The 23,596-nt window shown below is 39.4% G+C and overlaps 1 protein-coding gene across 7 annotated transcripts in view; it reads left to right on the forward strand.

The window, feature by feature from the left end:
* The window catches only part of LOC148121266 (adhesion G protein-coupled receptor E4-like), an 86,634-nt gene that overhangs the window by 29,729 nt on the left and 33,309 nt on the right, over positions 1-23,596 (forward strand). For all 7 annotated transcript variants that reach the window (XM_087909462.1, XM_087909461.1, XM_087909466.1 and 4 more), the window contains 4 exons: positions 11,353-11,443; positions 14,770-14,820; positions 15,576-15,698; positions 23,181-23,333. In XM_087909462.1, the coding sequence (XP_087765588.1) occupies positions 11,395-11,443; positions 14,770-14,820; positions 15,576-15,698; positions 23,181-23,333 (376 nt within the window). In that variant the 5' untranslated portion in view covers positions 11,353-11,394. The remainder of the gene's footprint in view (positions 1-11,352; positions 11,444-14,769; positions 14,821-15,575; positions 15,699-23,180; positions 23,334-23,596) is intronic.

A 23,596-nucleotide genomic window follows, 5' to 3' on the forward strand; every position in this document is an offset into this window, starting at 1 on the left:
GTTTGGTTCTGGTTTCAGGGTCAGGTTGTGTTGTTTAACTCTGGTTTCATGGTCAGGAAGTGTTTCTTTGACCGGTCTGCTGGGGGAACTCCTTCAGCCAACAGTCTTTAAGACACTGACCCACATTGGGCATGGTCTCATGTACTATAAATGTAGATGAAAAGCATGCATCTCTTGGCTGCTTGATTTGGTTGCAGTTCCCAGCACACACAGAGGACTGTGGATTGCTACCCTTTCTGTGAGTTTATGCCCAAATAATAAACCTTTGCTATACTCCATTCTTGGCTATTGTGGCATTCTTTTGTATGCCAACATATCTACCACATTCTCTACTGTGGTCATTATTCTGTGTCCTATTCAGTTAACTTATTTAGTCCTTATTTGGTGCCAAACAGGAAGACTATCTCACTAATGATTTTTTTCTGAGTTATATTCCACGATCCAGTGGAATATTACACATCCAGAAAACATGGGAATCACAAATTGTACCTGATAGGGTTGAATTAAAGGACACAAAATTTGAGTATAAGTGGAATGGGTCAGATCTAGAAGACTTTGAGGAGTGTGAATATCACCACAACACATAATATAAAGTACAAAAGTTTTCAAAGAATTAAGAAATAGGAAGAAATGAATGCTTAGGGAAGAAGAAATAGTATTCTGCAGGGAAGAATGTACATGTTCTTTTGTAATATCAAGTGTTCAACTTTGAAATCAAATATATACAAGTAACATTATACAGACTTAACAAGTTGAATTTTAAGTTTATAAACATATCTATTCGGGGAGTAACCGCTGAATGAGTGAGCCAGAGCCAGAGACTGCTGAGGTTCTGAATGTGAATTTGGGACATTCAAAAGAGTAGACCTAAGGCAGGACCCCTGTAGGTCTGGGTGTGAGTCTAGGACCTCTAAGGATCCAAGCCTGAGCCAGGACCTCTGTGGTTCTGGGTGCACCCGAGTCTGGGAACTCAGAGGAAGTAGACCCGAGCCAGAGACCTTTATAGGATCAACTCCAAGCCAGGAAATTTTGCAAGATGGGATCCAAACCAATATTTACATAAACAGGTCAAAACTGGTAACCTAGACTAAAGTAGGCCTGAGACAGCAAAGTCCAAGGGAGCAGAGCAAAGACCAGGAGCACTGAACTCTCTCCAGGAACATGGAGTAATCAACAAGGAAGCTAGAACTGTGACACTGACTGCACCATGAGGAACAACCATCTGAGCTTTGGACTCATGGGTACCTAGAAGATTAATCAATAGATTCTCAGACAGACCCAACCACACCTATTAGAGGAAAAGATGAGTAGAAAAGGTAAGAACACACACAATAACACAAAGAGCAACACGACACCAGTAAAACCTAAAGACCCTACAACAGCAAGACTTGAACACCCAAATATAGATGAAGCAGAAGAAATTAACCCAAAAGTAATTTCAGGGGAATGTTTGAAGCTCTGAAAGAGGAAAGGAGAAATTCCTTCAAAGAAATGGAGGAAAAGGCAAACAAAAAAAAATTAGAAGATATCAGCAAATTCCTTAAAGAAAACCAAGGGAAAACTAATCAAACATATGAAACAAACTATTCAAGACTTGAAAACTGAAATAGAGACAATAAAGAAAACAAAAACTGAGGGAGTTATAGAAACAGAAATCATGAGAAAACAATCAGGAACCACAACACAAGCATGAACAGCAGAATACAAGAGATGGAAGAGAGAATCTCAAGTGCTGAGGATACAATAGAGGAAATAGATTCATCAGTTAAGGAAAACATTAAATCTAACAAAAGCTTAACCCAAAATATCCAGGAACTATGGGACACCATGGAAAGGCCAAATCTAAGAATAAGTATAGAAGAAGGAGAAGTTCAACTCAAAAGCACAGAAAATATATTTAACAAAATCATAGAAGAAATGTTACAAGAAGATGGTCCTTTGTTTGTCCTGGCAACCTGGCTAGCTTACTCCTGAAATAACCACACAGAAACTGTATTCATTAAATCACTGCTTGACCATTAACTCTAATTTCTTATTGGATAACTTGTACATATTAGTTTAACCCATCTCCACTAATCTGTGTATTGCCACGTGGCTTACTGGAGATTCTAACCGGTGTCCATCTCAGGCAGAGAATCCATGACTTCTCTCACTCTGCCCTTCTTCCTAGCATTCAGTTCCATCTTCTTCGCCTACATAAGTTCTGCCCTATCAGGCCCAAAGCAGTTTCTTTAATTCATTAACCAATGAAAGCAACACATGAACATAAGAACCTCCTACACAAAAGAAAACTTTCCCAACCTAAAGAAAGATATGCCTATGAAGATACAAGAAGCTTACAGAACACCAAACAGGCTGAATTTAAAAATAAAAAAGATCCCTTGTCACATAATAATCAAAACACTAAACAGACAGAGTAAAGAAAAAATATTAAGAGCTGCAAAGGAAAAAGGCCAAGTAGCATATAAAGGTAGACCTATCAGAATTACACCTGATTTCTCATTGGAGACAATGAAAGCCAGAAGGTCGTGGTCAAGCATTATGCAGACATTAAGAGACCATGGATGCCAGCCCAGACTTCTATACCCAGGAAAACTTTCAGTCACCAAAGAAGGACAAAACAAGGTATTCCATGTTAAAACTAGATTTAACCAATACCTAGCCACAGACCCAGCCCTACACAAAATACTAGAAGGAAAACTCCAACCCAAGGAAGTTGGCTACACCAACAAAAATACAGGCAATTGATGGTATCATAGCAGCAAATCCCAAAGAAGGGAAAACATGTGAAATTAACACCACCAACAATGACAACTAATTAACAAAATCAGAAATGAAAAGGGGGACATAACAACAGACATGGAGAAAATACAGAGAATCATCAGGTCATATTTCAAAAACCTGGACTCCACAAAATTAAAAAGCCTAAATGAAATGGACAACTTTCTGGATAAATATCACTTACCAAAATTAAATCAAGACCAGATAAGCAAATTAAACAGACCTATAACTGCTGAAGAAATAGAAACAGTCATCAAAAGTCTCCCAACAAATTGGGAAAGAAGAAGTAAAACACTCACTGTTTGCTGATGATATGATAGTTTACATAAACAATCCCAAAAATTCTACCAAGGAACTTCTACAACTCATCAACACTTTCAGTAATGTAGCAGGATACAAGATTAACTCATAAAAATCAGTAGCCTTCCTGTACACAGATGATAAATGGGTTGTGGAAGAAATTAGAAAATCAACATCGTTCACAATAGACACAAATAGCATAAAATATCTTGGAGTAACTCTAACCAAACAAGTGGAAGACTTGTATGACAAGAACTTTAAATCTTTGAAGAAAGAAATTGAAGAAGACACCAGAAAGTGGAAAGATCTCCCATGCTCTTGGGTAGGTAGAATTAACATAGTAAAATGGCAACCTTACCAAAAGCAATCTACAGATTCAATGCAATGCCCATCAAAATCCCAGGAAAATTTCTCAAGACCTTGAAAGAATGGCACTCAACTTTATTTGGAAAAGCAAAAAACTCAGGATAGCCAAAACAGTCCTGTACAATAAAAGAACTTCTGGAATAATCACAATCCCTGACTTCAAACTCTACTACAGAGCTACAGTACTGTAAACAGTCTGGTGTTGGCGTAAGAACAGACAGGAGAACCAATGGAACCAAATAAAAACCCGTGTATTAATCCACACACCTTTGAACACCTGATTTTTGACAAAGAAGCAAAAAATATCAAATGGAAAAACTGAAAGCATATTTAACAAATGGTGTTGGCATAACTGAATATCAACATGTAGAAGAATGAAAATGGACCAATATCTATCACCATGCACAAAACTCAAGTCCAGATAGATCAAAAACCTCAACATAAAGCCAGCCACGCTGAACCTTATAGAAGAGAAAGTGGGAAGTACACTTGAACACATTGGCATGGGAGACCATTTCCTAAATATAACTCCAGGAGCACAGAAACTGAGAAAAATAATTAATAAATGGGACCTCCTGAAACTGAAAAGCTTCTGTAAAGCAAAGGACATGGTCAACAAGACAAAACAACAGCTTACAGAATAGGAAAAGCTCTTCACTAACCCCACATCAGACAGAGGTCTGATCTCTAAAATACACAAAGAACTCAAAACATTGGTCATCAAAAGAACAAATAATCCAATAAAAAAAAATGGAGCACAGACCTAAACAGAGAACTCTCAACAGAGGAATCTAAAATGGCTGAAAGACACTTAAGGAAATGCTCAACATCCTTAGTCATCAGAGAAATGCAAATCAAAACAACTCTGAGATTCCATCTTACACCTGTAAGAATGGCCAAGATCAAAAATACTGATGACAACTTATGCTGGAGCGGTTGTGGGGAAAAGGGAACACTTTTGCATTTCTGGTTGGAATGCAAGCTGGTACAGCTCCTTTGGATGTCAGTGTGGCAATTTCTCAGAAAATTAGGAAACAACCTTCCTCAAGACCTAGTAATACCACTTTTGGGTATATATCCAGAGGATGCTCAATCGTGCCACAAGGACATGTGCTCAACTATGTTCATAGCAGCTTTGTTTGTGTTTTGATCCTGACTAAACTGGGATCATGGGGACTTGGGGGAGGGTTGAAGTGAGGAGAAAAGAAGCAAGGAGAGGAACAGAGAAAATGTAGCATTCAATAAAAAGGGAAAAAAAGAAAAAAACATATCTATTCACATACTCATGAGTGTTGTGTGTGTAACAACAAGGGGTTACATGGGAAGAATTTGAGGGAGAAAAAACGAAGCTGAATATGATATAATTATGTTTTAATTACAAATATAAAACATACATCAAAATAATTTTCAAAAGATGAGACATTAAAAGTGAAGAGATAAACTCACAACCTCAATACCATTTCTTTTTAAAAAAAGATTTAACCATTTATATTTTAATATTTATTTCATAAATGGTTCACTTTCTAAAGTTTTACATGAAATGAATTATCTGCAAGGTAAAATGTGCATTCACAATTGCACATATATGTACACATACAAATAGAGTATATAGATAGATAGATTGCAAAATAAAGACATTACATAAACACACTTTCAATAGGTAAAATATTTAAAGTAGTACCTGATACAGCTTTTCTTTAGCAAGAATGCTATAACTTTTAGGGGAGAGACCACTTTTACCAATTAGAGAAGGACCACTTTTCCTATAGTAAATGTGTTCTGTCTAAATGCAGGTCAGTGCACTAGCTTAGGATGCTGCAGTTAGCACCTAACTGGTTTGGTACACTGAGAAAGTTAATAGTAAATGTGGAGGCAAGCTTGAGGGATTCCATGCTCAGGTTTCCACCCAGTGCACACATCAAAGCAGAAATGCGGAGGTGGAGCCACAACAGAAACAACCCAGTCTTGGCTTTGTGGGAGCCTGATCTGTTTGGATGCTCACCTTCCTAGACCTGGATGGAGAGGGGAGGACCTTGAACTTCCCACAGGGCAGGGAACCCTGACTGCTCTTGGGACTGGAGAGGGAGGGGGAGGGGGAGAGTAGAAGGGAAATGGGAGGAGGGGAGGAGGTGGAAGTTTTTCAATAAAAAAGTAAATAAATTGTAACATACAAAAAAAAGAAACAACCCAGTCTTTAAATCATATTATTTTCCCAACTATAAAATACCTTGCGTTTATCATTTTCATTTCTGCCTTTCCCCATCCTCCTTCATTTCTTCCTCCTTTAGAATTTATTTGCTGTATTTTACTGCATATGCAGGGTCTTCTCTCTAAGCAACAGATTTACAGTTTATATTTATCCCTGACCCTATTAGTATTATTATTTTTACTGTCAAAGCAAGAGTTATATTTTAAAATGTAACTGAAAATGAAAGAAAATTATGTGACTTCCCCCCGTCTTTTCTTTCACTAGACTCTTCCAGTTTCCCTCCCACACATCCATCCCATGCTCCACTACACTCAAGTTGAGAAAAAAAATCTTCTTTTATTATGATTGTTACATCCCCCTTCTACACACACACACACACACACACACACACACACACACACACACACACACACACACACCCTGCTGAGAATTTTTCAGTTGTTTGTGTACAAGTGGGTTCATGGCTTACCGTTCTGCATTGGTTAACCAATAAGGGGCTCATCTCTGGAACAGGCTAAGTCTCCTTCTCCTAGCAGTCCATCAGTAGTCATTGCCTGTAGTTATTTGTCATAATGGACTCCCCTTCCACATTAATGTGTCCATTGCTATTCTTCTGCTCTTGTTTATGTGCCCATTTCTAGAAGAGACTGTTTCATGTCTGACTTTGTGGTATTCTGGCTCCTACATAGTATTCTGCCACCTCTTCTGTGAGGTTCTCTGAGCCATGACTCATGGAAAAATTCTATTTTTAATTTTAAATTTTTTATAATAAAGTTTACTTTAAAATTAATATATAAAATTTAAAGTTACAGTTAAAATATAAAATCCTCATATTCTCCTACTAATATCTGTAACTTTTGAACGTATTATTCTGTATTGCTCAATAATCTTTGATTTTATTGTGATGTTGCATAAAATATTTCCTAGGCTATTTAATACAGTTATGAAATATTGTTTTATTTATGATATTAATTATGAACAGTAGCAATATTATCATGCTGTTTTTCCCACTTAGACACCCAGTGAGTTACATCTCTGAGGGCCCTAGCATGTTTTTGAGGTTTTATTATTTTACAGATTTACAAAGAATAGTGATTTTGATGGTACTATGCACTTGATGTTCTACCTCAGACACCAGACACCCACTGTCATTTTCCTCCAGGTGATTCTCTTCTCAGTTTCAAGTGATTGTCTAAATATTGCAGCCCATTGCTTCAATGACTCATTTACTCGGACATTAAGCACTTCCTATATTTTCCCCTCCAGAAATGGGTTTTTACATAAGAGACTGCATTTGGTTAGAATGTAAGACAACTGATACTGTGGAAGTTTCAGTTACATCAGATTCCCGGCCACAAATTTGCAAAAGCAGTTGATCCTGTGAGTTTTATAGATAATTTCCAATAATATTTTATGAAAATACAGTCTCACGATGTGTTTCCTGACACACTGCATGAGGACATAGGAGAGATTGATTCATGGATGACTTCATAAATTATTCATGGTATTCTAGAGTCTTTTGCTCTCTCCACACAGAAATCACAAGTAGACAACGAGAAACTCTTCCAGTGTTTGTAGTCTAGAGCCATGGAACACTTCAGGTCTGATCATTGGACTGAGAGATATGCAGGCTTCTAGCACCAGGCTCTGTGAGCTATTGCTACATTGTTCCAGGGTTGGAAATGCAGTGGACTATGACCCTGGGCATTCAGATGGTGGACTAGTGTTCTGAACTTTAACCCCCACCAGTGGCTTGAAGACAATGTCACTAATAGCAGCCCACTGCTTCCAACACTTATGAGCTATAACAATAGACAAAAGTGGACAGCATCTGGGTGTCACATGAAGGGGCCTGCTTTTTGGGGTTTCTGTTCCACCTGGTACCCCACAGCTGGCAAGCCCCAGAGAAAATCACACAGAGATCTCCATAAGTTATAAAACTGATTGGCCCATTAGCACAGGCTTCTTGTTAACTCTTGTAGCTTATATTAACCCATTGTTCTTATCTATGTTAGCCACATGGTGTGGTTCCTTTCTCAGAAGGGTAGGTCACATCTTGCTTCTTGGTGGTCTGGGCAGGAATGCAGAGGGAGATTCCTGCTTCCCAGAATACTCCCGTACTCATCGCCCCACCTCTAGTTCCTGTCTGGTGGACCCACCTATACTTCCTGCCTGGCCAATCAGTGTTTATTTAAAATATGATTGACAGAATACAGACAATTCTCCCGCACCATCTGGGAGCCACACAGTACCTACTGATCTGTTGATGTCACTGCAGCCACTTCTTTATCTCTCGTGGCTTTCATCCTCTTTGCTGCCTCTGCTTTCTTTCTCCAATTTCCTTCAGGGGTCTTTTCATTGCCATAGTTGCTGCCCCTGCCCTCTCTTCTGCTCATTGCCACTTCACCCAATTCCGACAATGGTAAAGAGCAAAAGTGGTGAACCAGGGGAAAGCCAAGGTTAACTGTACACACATGTACAGCTACATGCACATGAATGCGCATAAGTGCACATTCATGTACACAGAAAAATACATATGTAGGCAGGAAAGACAAGTTATAAAAGCACTTGATGGGTTTAATTTTGCAATACCAGCAGATGATCCAGCAGGTGTCACCAATCTGGGTAAGAAAGTTAATTGAAGAACCCAGTTGATGGCCAAAGGAACAGTGTGACAATGGTGTCTGTACAAATCATGACTCAGACTTTTGATGCAATAAAAGCACCACACTTACACCAATCACAGGTTTTCTGCAGGACTACTGGGGTATTTCTTCACTTTAGCCTTGATGAAATATTTTCAGTGTTGTCTATTGTTCGTAAGGGTTAGGTGTCATTTCCTATAATAAATATTATATAGTATATTGTACTGTGTTCACTACGAAGGTGGCTGTAAAGGTGTCCTTGCTAGACATAATCCTGACTTTAGATCCAAGCATGTTTGCCTTACGGTGTTCTCTAAGGCCCTTGTCCAAGAATGAAACGGACTCCCTGTCCTGTGAAAAGGGGAAATAGCAACCAAAACAACCCAAGAGTAAAATCGCCATGTCTTTGAAAGAAGAAAGAATATATACAGTATGTCTGGTAGATGAAGCATTTCCAGGCAATGTCTGACAAAAGATTTAATTACTGTTTGCCTTGCTATATAAAGATAGCTGTGGTGAAGCGGGTCAGCATCACCCAGGAGAAGCTTCTCTTGCTCATTGCCATTGATGTCTGACCTCGTCTCAAGTATGTTTCATGCTATTTTATGCCTTCTTATTGTGTACTTTATACATTGAAAGCACAGCTATGGTAGATTTTTCTCCTAACTGAACACTTCTCAATGATGTCTCAAGTTGATGAAACTGTCACAACTGGAACATAGCATCGGCCATTTCCCTCACAGCTCCTTCTCTGCAGCTGGTAAACAAGTCTAACGTGATCCTTGCGTTCCCCTTATCGCCCAGCCCTTGAAGCTCTAAAGCAAGCACCACCCCATTAGCCAGACCCCAAAGAATTTCGAACCAGAAATTAATGTTCATATAGGCCTCCTTACTTGGTTACTCCTGGTATATTGACTAGCTCATATGTATGTGACTCCTCCCCTTCCACATCCTCCAGCCCGCAAACCATGTAAGAACAAACAAGTCCCTTTGTCATCCATAACTGAGAAGCCTGACTCCCTTTAGGACCCAGGCCAGGCTGTGCGTTACGACGATAATTCTAATGAAGCAATCCTCTAAAATACAATCTGTCTTAGATTCCTTTATACCAAACCACTCATAATATCTTTGATCTATCTAACAGTTTCTGATTTTGTATACTATGTTGACATTACCTGATCATTCTCTCTGCTTCATATATGTGTTAGCATGCAAACTTCTGCCCTTTGGTATTGATAGATTATTAAATACTAACTTATTGGTATGAATTTGTTCTCTCATCTATACCCACCCACACCATTTTTTATCCTGTAAAATTTCAAATATATGTATGTGTAAAGATAATAGTATAATGTCTCTCCCAAAATAACTTTAAAAGTGACTAAGTCCTGTACAATTTTGTTTCCTATTTATTTCTTGTCTCTTTAGAAAACACACCACTACAGAGGTATTTGAAGCAAATCTTGGTAAGATCACCTGAAAGAAAGAATATATCACCAAAAGCACAAGGCACCTATTAGTCACAGATACATATTAATACATTCTTTAGAATAGTCAAATAAACCGCAGTATAAAGAATCTTAATGAATTACCCCATGAATATAAAATGAATGTAAATATTTAACTCCTTTTTGAAGAGACCATGCTTTTTAATTTTGGATTTATTCTTTCAGAGTTTATACATGTACACACAAAATGTCTTGATCACATCCACCTTCCATTCACCCCTTCCAGACTTCCACTCTCATGTACTCCTCCAACTTCATATCCTATTCTTGTGTGTTTAATAACTCACAGAGCCTAGAATTAATTATACATAAATGTCCTTGAATACAAAGTTCTATTCTGAAGCACAGACAACCTGTCAGTGGCAACATTCCAGAAGAACAGTGACTCTTCTTCACTCAGCAGCCGTGAACTACAAAGAACTCCCCAAATTGCAAAAAGAGTGCACTACTGATGAATTTTATGGGCCTTTGTTGTCTATTATTTGTTTTTATTTCTTCCTTGCACTTGGGTCTGTGTATGTGTGTGTGTGTGTGTGTGTGTGTGTGTGTGTGTGTCTGTGTCTGTGTCTGTGTACACATATCTGTTACATGCTTTTGAGTGTGTAATTGTGTATAGTTGTGCATGCTCACACAGAAACCAGAAGAGAGTGTCAGCTGACTTTACTCACTCTCCTCTTTATTCCTTTGCGACAGTATTACTATAGAAAGTGGGAACTTGACATTTTGTCTAGGGTTACTGGTCAAAAAGATCCAGCTTTCTTCACCTTCCACTGCTGAAGTTACAGGCATGTGTAGCTGTCCCCGTATTTTTACATAGATGTTAGGAATGCCAATTTAGCTCCTTTTGCTTGCACATGAAGCACTCTTTACCAGAGTGCCATGTTCTCAGGCCCAGGCTGTACACTTTTTGAAATAAAGAAAATGTAAAATTCATAATTAAAAAGTAAAATCTTGAACCAGGCAATGGTGGTGCACACTTTTAATTCCAGCACTTGGAAGTCAGAGGCAGGAGGTTCTGTGTGAGTTTGAGGCCAGTCTGATCTACAAAGGGATTTCCAGGACAAGTTCCAAAGCCACATGGAGAAACCCTATGCATAGTATATTCCCAGCTACAGAAAAGGGCCGGAAGTGAACTCATAGAAACCGATGCAGCTGTGAAGCAATACATACTCTGTGTTTCACATTATTTCACTATGCAGTGCTGTCTGTAAATGTAATATTGCCCACCACAAAATGAATGTAATTGTTGTGAAAACCTGAAAGGCAATAGCAGCAGTTAGTGTTAGAACAACCTTTCTTTGGAGTCATCACTGTGTGAACAGGGTTTTAAACCAAAACAGAACTGAGCTACATAGAATTCTGATTCTTGGAGAAAGCATTTGTGCCCCAGTCAGTGCTACTCTGGTCATCTTTTATTGGTATTTCCCTCAAGATTGTTGATGAAAAGAGGCAAAAGTCAATGAGTTTGATGTGCATTGCTTGTCTTCTAAGTTTTTCTGATCACCAAGAGATTACTGTTTATAGATTCAATCATTCATTCTAGGACCTCTCACCCAGCCCTGTTGAATAGATTCTCAGATCTCTGATGGTGGCAACTGGAGATATGGGAATCAGCTGCCTGCTGCATGCCACAGGTAAGTGGAAAAGGATTCTTTCATCTCCTGTGGCTTTGCTTACTTGTATCATTTCTTACTTACCCATAATTGTCAATTTCTAGCTCAACAGTACTATGTGTCTGTGCTATTTAATCTCTGTTCTGCATTTTTTGGTTTGAGATTCCTCACACATTGCCTATAAGTATCCGTGGAAATGAAAGGCACATTGCCTATAAGTATCCGTGGAAATGAAAGGCACAGTGAAAACACTTAAACTTTCAGCAAAAGCTGACATTTTACACAGAAAAGTAAACTGTCAGATAAGCTCACAGATTTAAGTGAAAATATAAATCCATCAAATTTTCATCATTATCATAGACATTCAGTGTCCAAAACTGTGCAAAATGTTTTTGGATCTGACATAAAAATGAGATAAAAATTATTAATTGCACATTACAGTATAACAAATAGTTTTGTATTTTGTTTGTAACTCCCTTGTCTACTCAATTTGGCCCTCTTCCTTCTCTGTAATTGCCCCACTTTTGATTTTTCTGTCTTATAGGAAGGGTCATAACAGACAGGAAGGTGAGATGAATATTAAAATCACCATTAAACGGCCTATGATGATGGAGGCACACTCCACCTGAAGATGAAGATGTATTTCCTATTTGCCATGCAGTGCAAATTACCAATCAAAAAATGCCTTACATTCATGTCCTCAGGTCAATGTAATAAAGAAAATTCTTCAATTCAGGTTCCCTTTCTCTATTTGATATCCACGATCAGGCATCATATCATCCATTAGGTTTTGCTAACTCTCAATCTTGGCATGGCTCTTTGTCAATTGAACTATCCATCAATTAATCTGCCCTCTATTTATTTTCATACTTAAGTGGTTGGCTTGTAATTTCAATGGACTGTTGTCTTGGCTGAACATGGGTGGCTACCTCTCATCAGAGGTGCCAAGAGTAGTTGTGGGGTCTCTTGCTTACCCAAGGCTTAGCTCCTTCTCTGTGAGGCTGGCTGGAGCGGTATTCTTCTTAGAATAGCTGGAGACAGTTTAGAAGCTGTCCTTATCCAGAATTTAGTCTGCTGCAATTAGATGCAAGTATAGATTAGATGGCCACAGAGCCTTGCTTACGTTCCTCAGAAAGGGAAGTGAATCAGGGGGATTCCACCAGAGTCAACTGGGCCCTGCAGGGCTGGTTTTCTGTTTCCCAGAGCACTCTACTTCCTCTTATCTGGCCAGCTTGCTTATCTCACACTTAGCTGCAATCCCTCTTATTTATCTTCTTCAAGGTTTACAACATCACATTCTTAGCCATCACTTTCCTTTTAACTCTAACATTTGCTTTCACGAACAGTACAAATGTCTGTTCAAAAACATGTCAGCAAAATCAGATATCTACAAAATCTGGCTATTAAGTCCCAATATGCTACTGTCCTTTGATTTTCAGGGTCCAACTTGGTAGGATTTTGGGAGGGAGGAGAAATGGGGTTTGAGAGAGACACAGAAAGAGCAGCCTTTAAGCAAAGCGTTTGTTAGGGATCCAGGTGAGTGGAAATGTGAAATAGGGGTTTCACCTACTTCACAGAATACAGAATTAATGAATGGAAGGTATCCAATGTGAGAGTGGGGAGAAGAAAATGTTGTGCCCAGGGGAATAGATCCAGGAGCAGGACACTTCAGTTAGACTTAGAGGCTTAGTTTTTGCTTCTGTGGGTGAAGGAAAGGTCCTGAGTACACACCTGTATAAGGGACGTACGGAATAGCTTGGGCTTCTTTAGTGCACGATGGAATGTTTCTGGCTTTAGTCATTCTCTACTTGGGGGTCTGTTATCTGGAAATGTCTGGTCACAGGAAGGAGGAGACGTAGCTCTTGTGACATCTGTGAAAAGGTGTGTGAGGCTTTTTGTATCAGTTAGAAAGTATGCGGTCCAACACACATAGTCTATGCTTTCCTATTTTTCATTCATCTCCCTGAGAACAGCAACACCGCTGCAAGTTACATGTCTGCTGTGTACACTGTACCCATAAACCACATGCATCACATGACCACATGGAATGTGTTCAATGTGAGTGAAGATGAACCACATTTCTGAAGCAAACTAGAATAGAGACTGAATACATACAAAATGTAGAGCATTTCAAATTATCTGCATACCACTCTGTTTTTCTAATTACACGTGATTACATGGTAGAACGCTAACATCTCAGTGCTCTTGGATGATATAAAATAATGCGTAGAAATCAACTTCACCTTCTTGTGTAACTCTGTCCTCTTTTCATGACACACATCTGGAACATTTGAATCAGAGCCCATGTGGATGCTCATGGAATACTTCCACATTAGATCACTAACATTCTTATAGAGATAAGTTTGATGGGGCTTATTTGTTGCCTGTTTTCCAAGATGCAAATGAGCAGTAGTGGATGCTGCAATGGGAAGGAAACTCTTTGGCGGCACACTTGTCCTTCAGCTGACTATGTGCCTGTAAGACCTCACACATGCTTCTGGGAGTCATTTCCATTAAACTAATTGGATCACCAAGGTAGACTTAGGTAGTGATTTCTTTGGATTTTTATTAGATTCTTGTCCTAGTTTGCTTTCTGATGCTGTTGTAAAAATAAACAACCTGGGGAAGAGAGAATTTATGTTAGCTTAAAATTGCAATTCTTATAAAGAAGGCAAGAACACAAATAATGACATGATGAAGAGATCAAAGAGGAATGTTGCTTACTGCCTTGTTCCCACGGCTTGGTCAGCTGGTTTTCTTATACAACCCTGGACCACCCTCCCAGGGGTGACACTGCCAGCAGTGTCCTGGACCCTTCCACATCAGTTACTAATCCAGAAAACACCCAGGTTTTTGTCTACAGATGGAGTAGTACTTCAGTAAAGATCCTCTCTTCCAAGCTATGTCAGGTTTGCATTGAGTCGACAAAAATCAGCTGGTATACTTCTCCTTCTGAGAATAATAAAAACAGATTCAAACAGAAAAGTCACCAAAGATATGAATTCTTTTTACATTGTGCTTTTTTTCATGGCTATTAGATTTAGATTCATACAAAATGTGGGTTTAGAGGCTTGTGCTGGAAAGAGAGACCCCATAATCATAGAACAAAGATTGTGAGTATGATATCTGTGTGCAAGTCTTGAAGGAACATCCACTGGTCAACAGGATGTACTTTTCTCCTTCAGTATTTTCACGCTCGTCACAATTCGCTGTCACTACCCTAGTGAACTGATGTGCCTAAGTACAAGAGTCTTATGTATGGGACTAGTAAAGCCCATAACACTCCCAAGCGGAGCCAGAGCCCCAAAGGAACCCAATTAGATTATTTCCTCTTCTTTCTTTTTCAGCTCTTGGTATCCTGCTGGTCTGGTCAGTCTCACAACTGCAGAATGTTTCAGGTGAGTCTATTCATGGATAAAGCCTGGGGAAAAGATAAAGGGGTATGGAATCTTATTTCCTGGAAGTGAATGGGTCACTGTTAAGTGTGAAACATTTTATGATTTTATTTTAAGCACCATTGCCATATTTCTAATATCTCCATCGTCACCATTTTGTTTCCAGCACTTAGCTGGATAATTACACATGCAATTGTATTTGATGTTCATGACATCGCTATGATAAGATGCCATAATTATGAAGAAGATGAAATCTACATAATAATAATTAGTTCTCTAGAGGAGGAGCTGACTCAAAGTTACAGAACTGAAAGATGCCAGCCTACATTTTTTACCTAAACTTTTTCATTGCTGGCATTGTGAAACATGTTTTGAACTCAGGTCATCATACTTACACATAAATATTACTTGAAATCTGATTTAAATTAGCAACGGAGGCATCTCTACACCTCTTGAAGACAAGTATTTTGTAGACTCATTCCTGTCAGTCATTGATGTAAGGAGCGACTCCTAATGGGAAGGCATTATCAGCTTGTTCTCGGCTGGTCAATGAGGCCATGATGACTAAAGAAAGCTCACAGGAAAAGAAACATAAGTTCTCCTTATTGAGATGTGACAGTTTGGAAAATAGAAATTTATGTAAGAATATGGATATGGGAAGGCACTGTGAGCATTTATATTAATAAGTGGAATGGATACAAAAGAGATCTCCCTAAGGACATGAGGCAGTTCCTAAGTGTACTCTGTGTTCCCTGCAGCATCCTGCCCTCAATGCGGTGAGAATGCCGCCTGCCACAACAGCTCCCACTGTGCTTGTAAAAGTGGATTCTGGTCAGAACCTGGTAATAGAATGATAGTTGAGCCCCACGTGAGATGTGAAGGTAAGGAAGCCTGTCCGCATTTGCTTTCTGTTGTTGTGGTTAACACTCTAGGTTACCTGGGGAAGAAAGGGTTTCTTTCAGCCTACACTTTTAGGTAACATTCTGAGACAGAGGCTAGTCAGGACAGGAACTCAAGGCTAGAGACTGGACATAGATATTAAAGCAGAAACCACGGAGGAGTGCTGCTTACGGTATTGTTCTTCATGGCTTACTCAATATGGTGATTTGAATGTACTGTCTTCATAGGCTCATATATTTACCAGCTTGGTTCCCCGTTGGTGGAATAATTTGAGAAGGATTAGGAGTTGTGGTTTGTTGAAGGAGGTCTGACACTAGGGGTAGGCTTTGAGGTTTTCAAGCTCATGATAGTCCCAGGTAGTCCTCTCTTTGCCTCCTGCCTGGAGATCAAATGAGATGTAATCTCCCAGCTACTGTCCTGGCACCATGTGTGCTGATCTGCTGCCACGCTTCATGCCATGATAAATCCCCAGTCAATTGCTTTCATTTTTAAGTTGCCTTTATCTTAAAATCTCTTCACAACAGTTGAAAAATCCATGGAAGCTTTTTTCAATTGAGGTTCCTCTTTCAAAAAAAAAACTTTGTTGTTCCACATTGATAAAAACCTAAAGAACATAAAGTTTTAGTTTAATAGTTATTAAAATTCTTATGCTCCTTGATCAAACATTGATATGTCATATAGATTTCAGAGACATTTAGAAGAGTCATTGACAAAAGAAAGGTATTGAAAAAGTATATTCACATTACACTCTTTGGAAACACAGGACTCATGTGGCTCTTTGGATCAAGGAATCTTTGGTCTGTAGTCGTCTTTATTAGTTTCATTTTTCTTATCTTAGCTCTATATACCAGATTATAGTCCATCACTGCAGAAAATAAAGGGGGAGAAATGTTAAACAGCTATTTACAATCACAGTCATGAACAGAGTCAGAATGAATGGGTAGAGGCCAGATATGAAGCAGCTAGCTCCTTTTCTCTCAGTCTTGTGCCCAGATCAAGGAAGAGTTCTGTTCACATACAGGGTGGAAAGTCTTACCACCTCAGTTAACTCAATATAAGGCATCCCTTACAAGCATGCCCACAGGCCAACAGCATCCACAATATTTCTCTCATTAAGACACCCTTCCCCGGCCATTCTACTACCTTCTGTCATGCTGACAAAACTCATGGCCACAACTCTAGTTCTAAATTGCATCAGTTTGACAATTAAAACTGATGATTATTCAGTCCCTCTCTTAAAGATAACTCTGTATCTGCCAGCAATGAAAATGGACATGAAGGACTGGTCATGTTTTATGGGAAGAAATCACAATCCTGGGGAAACCTGCTGTGATTCTGTGATTCCTAGGTTCTTATGTCCTGGAGTTGAAGCAGCGGCATATGGACAGTGTGAGCAAGAGAGTTCGTTTATAAAGAGAAAAGTCCATAGTGCTCCTAAAGGTATAACTAGACTGGTAAACTTAGCAAAGACGGAAGTTCGCTCTTCTTTTTCTAAAAATCAGTTCTGGTCCTTTGTAGGTCATTTATATAACATATACTTTCTTGGTGAATTCCTTAATCTTTTCTTGGCTACCACACTATTTTCTTAAATATATCCCTGCTGGAAAGAGAATTCTTTAATATATAATGTATTCTTTGATATGTAAATATTGATGCTTCACTCTTTTCCCACCTATCTCTTGAGAAAGTATGAATGTTGTATCAGGAAGGAGGATTCTCTTTCAATCTCAGCCTTACCAATTTCTAATAATGAGCTCACTTATTCTAACTTTATTCTTCTATTAGGTATTTTTTGTTAATGGGATAAACACCATGACTAAAAGTAACTTATAGAAGAAATAGTTTGCTTTGGTTTATGGTTCCAGGAAAGGAGCCTACAATGATGGGGATAGATATCAGAACTCTGCATAAACAGACAACATGGCTGCTTTATTTTATGGTTAAGAGGAAAGTTTTATTGTAGACATGAGAAAATAGCCAAAGACATCTGGAAGATTTGAGATCAGAGAAAGAATGTAGACTTAACATGGCCAGGAGACTCAACCTGGCAAGGGCTATGTCCCAGAGAGGGGAGAATAACAGTAGAAGAAGAATCGAGAAAACATAGTGAGAGAAGTTAGAGCAAAGTAGAGAGAGAGGCAGGGCTATAAGGAGAATGAGCAGCTGTTGGGGTAACTTATAAGCTGGAGGGGACTTAGGGTAATGGAGGTGAGAAGGATGCTGGCATGAACTTTGAAATGTGTAACAGGTTTTTGTGACACTTAGGGAGCCTAGAGGACAGCATGTGTTTTGAAATGATAATAAGTACTACAAGTAGTCAGCCATATCTGACTGAGATATTAACAGTATCTCAGAATATCCTGAAGATTCACATCTCACCCACAAATAGGAAAACGAGCAGACGAACAAGAAGTAGGGGAAGGCTATAAACCTTCAGAGACCTTTCTCAGCAGTGTACTTCTTCCAGCAAAGCTGTACATTATACGTTTCATATAACCTATAGGATCAGTATTCACAACAGGGGATAAATTGCTCAAAATCCTTAGCTTATGGGGAGCAGTATTTTACTTAAACTGTTATATTTGATACCCTGGCTACCATAGGTTCCCAGCTATTTCATGTGAAAAAATGCATTTAGACCAACTTTAAATGTCTCCTTAGTCTCTCACAGTCTTGACAGTATTCAAAACCAAAGTTAAAATTCTACTCTGAGACTAAAGTGATCCTTGTAAAAGGAAAGCACAAATTATATGCTTCATGCATATGATGGCACAGAGCATACATTACCTTTCCAAAGGGGAGTAATGGGGGCTTAGTGAGGAAAGATCACACCAAAGCAAGTGAAGCACAACAGGGTAAGCCTCAAATGCTGCAGCTCTATACATGGTATCTGAGCCATTAGTTACCGAGGCTTAGATAACTCTACTTAGATGACTCTGCTCCTCCGGGTTTGTTGCCGGAACATAAATCTCTCTCCTTCTTGAGCTGTTTCCACTCCTCGTGTGAAGCCCTTCTTGGCAGGTATCTCATAACTCTGCTAAATCCAACAACTTGAGACCTCCACCACAATCCAGGTTTCACCTTTACAAATGCACACAGTAGGCTTCCAAAGCCTTCTCTCATGAATGCAAGTCCTGGCACACTTTGCCTGCCCCCAAGAGATCCCTGAAGCTACAGAAAAAGGGTGTAAAACACCCTCATTCTTGTACTATTCATTACTCCAAAGCTGCTACCTTCATGGCTGTAACAAGAGGGAGACCTGTTTGTTGGGGGTTTCTGTCCTGCCTGGTTCCCCACAGCTGTTTAGCCCCAAAAGAAAAATCACACAGAGATCTCCATAAGTTATAAAGCTGATTGGCCCATTAGGTCAGGCAACTTATTAGCTAACTCTTACATCTTGATTAACTCATTTTTCTGATCTATTTTAGCCATGTGGCTCAGTATCTTTTTCAGCTGGCAGATCACATTCTGCTGCTTCGGTGATCTGGGCAGGAGTGGGAGGAATCAGCTTCTTCCTTCCCAGAATTCTCCTGCTCTCCTTGCATCATTCCCATTTCCTGTCTGGTTTTCCCACCTACACTTCCTGCCTGGCCAGTCAGCATTTATTTAAAATATGATTAACAGAATACAGACAATTCTCCCACACCACTTCCCCCTCTTTTTTTTTTTAAAAAAAGGAAAATTTCCATAGTCCATTTTTTGGGAATGTGGGCATAGTATTCCAGGCTACTTCCAGCTGGTTGTGGGCACTGGTAATCTTATGGGGACCTAAAGAAAATTTTGACTTATGATCAAGTACTGACTGAAGTATCCTGTGAGTCTTGATCATCTCAGGCAGCAGTCTTGAATCTGTTCTGGATGAAGAACTCAGACATCTGGGCCATCTATTCCTGCTGGAGATTTCTCAGATGGTCTACCTTGATCAAAGCTGATTTTTCTTAACTCTGAATAAATCCAGAGTCTCTCGTCTTCTGTGGAAACAAAAGCAAAATCTCTTCTCCAAAGTAACATACCTTTTGACTTCAATTTTGAAGCCAAGGTATTTTCAAAATACCTATCTTGGATTAATTCTGTAGCATTTTTAAGCAAATATCTTTTAGCAGCTCTTGCTCCTTCCTCAGCATTTAAACAATTTAAAGAGAGCATAATATCAAACAAGATTCTCTGTGTATTTTCCATCTTTATGTGACTTTATTTCAACCTCTATTTCTTTTATTTCTCCTTTTATCTTTTGGCTTTTTGAGACAGGTTCTCTGTATATCTTTGTTCTGGAATTCCCTCTGTAAACCAGGCTATTCTTGAACTCACAGAGATCTGTCTGTCTCTGTCTCCCAGGCAAATCCTACTGGCCTCTCTCTTTGCCAGGTTTGGTTGCTAGTTTAGGATAGACCTCTTCCTCCATGGATCACAGTTGCAACCTACTAGGTATGCTTTCTAGGAGCAGAAGCTCCTTGGACCTTCTTTTTTCTCCCTAATTTTGGTAGCTGGTTGTAGCCTTGTCCTCGGGGCTCCTTTCCACTGTTCGAGTGCAGAGCGAGAGGTCTAACCTTGATGCTTCTAAGCTTCAATATTCAGTCTCTTTTCTGGTGAATATTGGGCGTGTCAATAATGCAGGAAGTGATGAGGACATTAGAGGCCTGAGGCACAGGAGACCTCAGCAGGAAATAAGTTGTCTATTAGTCTCTGGGTTAAAGTGTTTTTATTTTATTTTCTAGGATTCTTATCTCTCCATAATACACACTTTAAGTTTTTTTCTGCCCCACTTTCTGGTTCTCCTTATAGAAGTGAGTGAGATAATGAGTAATAACCAGGTATGGATTCAGCATTGTGCTGCCTTGCAATGTTCTGATAAGTAAATTAGTAACTTGTTTTTAAGTTCAATTCTGTGCCAATTATGAGAACAAGAGCAGAAAACATTCAGATTCTTTACTGAAGCATAACACAAATGGCCTTTAACCCAGGTACTAATAGACAACTTATTTCCTGCTGAGGTCTTCTGTGCCTCAGGACTCTAACGTCCTCATCATTCCCTGAATTACTGCATTTTTTTCATTTTTTTATTTATTAAAAAAATGTCTGACTGGGAGGCCATTGACAATGGTGCTGGGTCTTGTTTCGTCTGCATGTGCTGGCTCTCTGGGATCCTGGTCTGTTTGGATGCTCACCTTCCTGGACCTGGAGGGAGGGGGGAGGAACTTGGACTTCCAGCGGGGCAGGAGGCCCTGACTGCTCTTGGGACTGGAGGGGGAGGAGGAGAGGGAGTGGGGGGAATGGGAGGGTATTGGGAGGAGGGGAGGAAGTGAAAATTTTTTATAAGTAAATGAATAAATAAATAAATAAATAAATAAAATAATTAATCTAAAAAAAATTTCCACCTCTTCCCCACCTCCCACTCTCCCCCTCCACCTCCAGTCCTAAGAGCAATCAGGGTGCCCTGCCCTGTGGGAAGTCCAAGGCCCCCCCCCCCCCCGCTCCATCCAGGTCTAGGAAGGTGAGCATCCAAACAGACTAGGCTCCCACAAGGCCAGCCCATGTAGTAAAATAAAAACTCAGTGACATTGTCCTTGGCTTCTCAGTCAGCCCTCATTGTCAGCCACATACATTCAGAGAGTCCGGTTTGATCACATGCTCCATCAGTCCCAGTACAACTGGCCTTGGTGAGCTCCCATTAAATCAGTCCCATTGTCTCAGTGGGTGGACGCACCCCTCGAGGTCCTGACTTCCTTGCTCATGTTCTCCCACCTTCTGCTCCTCATTTGGACCTTGGGAGCTCAGTTCAGTGCTCCAATGTGTATCTCTGTCTCTATCTCCACCCATCGCAGGATTTCCCCAACTAGTTCCGTGGGCAGTAAAGGAGAGGGTGCCTGAACTGGCCTTATCCTATAGCCACACTGATGACTATCTTTAATTATTGCATTTTGAGATCCTTCAATAATAGTTAATAAAGCTCCACGTACAGAGTCAACCAGGTTTTCCATCGTCCTCAAAAGGAAAGAATGGTCAGGTCAATCACAATACTAACTCCACTTCCTAGTTCGGCTTCATTTACTGTTTTATATTTTGTATAGGGGTGTTTTTCAGCATGTATTTCTTTGTACCATATTTATGTAGCGCCCATGGAAGTTGGAAGAGGGCAATAGATCCACTCCATTGGGACGATAGTTACAAATGTTTCTAAGCTGCAATTTGGAGTCTGGGAATTGTACTTGAGTTTTCTGCAAGAGTCGCCAGTGCTCTAAACTCTGATCCGTGTCTTTAGCCCCACAACTTTTGTCATAGTTTTGTTGCTGTTATAAATGACACAACCAAAAGTAACTCGTGGAATAAAGTGTTTGTTATGGCTTATGACTTCAGGGACAAAGTACACAATGGTGGAAAGCAATATTATGAGGCAGTCAGAGATCCTCTATCACATCTCAAGTACACGCAAGAATCCCAAGGATCTAGGAGGAAGTGTGGACAAGGCTACAAACACCCAAAGGCAGACCCCACTGATATTCTTCCTCCAACAGTCTTCTTAAAGAGTGATACCAACAAAGATGATTATTCGAATATTTGAACCTGTAGGGATCATTTATTATTTAAACCACTACCATTACCTTGCTGCTGAGTTGTATGTTTTAAGTCAATTTAACAAACTACTTGAATCAGGATTAAAAGAAGCTACTGAATTCTCCCTTTGGAGTTGTGATATTATATTAGAGAAATTACTGCCACCATCACCTTGCCCTAGAATCTATTTCTCATATTATAATCTAGTCCACTATTCATTTTTTATTCTTTCAGTAGTACCTCAACATCATTCTGAGCACTATATAGGATACTTCAATGCCTAGAAGACCTCATAGTCTTTCTGGATATTACTATTTGGGGTGTTACTCTACAAAACACATGCATGTTTTTATTGATATTTGTGACAATTATTCTTCACTGTCAACTTGACTGGATTTGGAATAATGCCTGTGGGCATGCCTGTGAGGATCCTTAGAGTGAATCTTAAATGAGGAAGGACAATGCGCCATGAACATGAATGGCAGAACGCCATAGACTTAAATTACAGACTAAGCAGAAAGACAACTAAGGGAAAAACATCTTAGAACCAGTATTCGTTTCTCTCTTCAGCCTGCTTACTTCAGCAATGTGCATAGTTGTGGCTGTGCCTTCTTGTGGTCAAGGACTGTTTCCGACACTTACGCACTAGTCAAAATAAGACATTCTTTCCTTAAATTGCTATTGTTGTATGTTCGGAGACATAATAAAAACAGTTTCTGCAGGAGAATTGTGTTGTTTATAAATTAATTCAAGGAGAACTGTTACCTTTATCGTATTGATTTATTGTAACAAAGAACAAAGGATATTATTTGGTAAATTTACAAATGAAATCTAGCTGTAGAGACTCTACAGGAAAGAGAAACAAGTACATCCTATAAAAATAAAAGCTAATAACTTTTCTTCATTTACAGATATTGATGAGTGTCAGTTGGAGCCACCAGTGTGCACAGATGTGTCATACTGTAAAAATAAAATTGGTACTTACATATGCAGCTGCATAGTAAAAAATCCCATCTTCAATTGGGCTGCTGGCATTACTGCTATTGATAGTCCTGAGTGTTATGGTAAGTCTGTACATATATCTTTTTTCATTATGCTAAAGAAGGTGGGTGGGTGGAGCTTGTGACAGCTATGCCTCCATTGGCTGGAATACTAGAGTTATTTTTGTACCTTCATCCATCATTCCTTTGCTGTATATCATCTTTTGCAATGCAATGTCAACTAATCCACGTGATCGAATAACCACTTCCAAATTGAAACATTCCAAATTTTTCTCCAGTACAGTTCTCTTTCCTAGTTCTAAAACTGGAAAATCTCTGATTTTCTT

The sequence above is a fragment of the Myodes glareolus genome, chromosome 8 (assembly GCF_982192425.1).
Source record: "Myodes glareolus chromosome 8, mMyoGla1.1, whole genome shotgun sequence".
NCBI classification, from domain to species: domain Eukaryota; kingdom Metazoa; phylum Chordata; class Mammalia; order Rodentia; family Cricetidae; genus Myodes; species Myodes glareolus.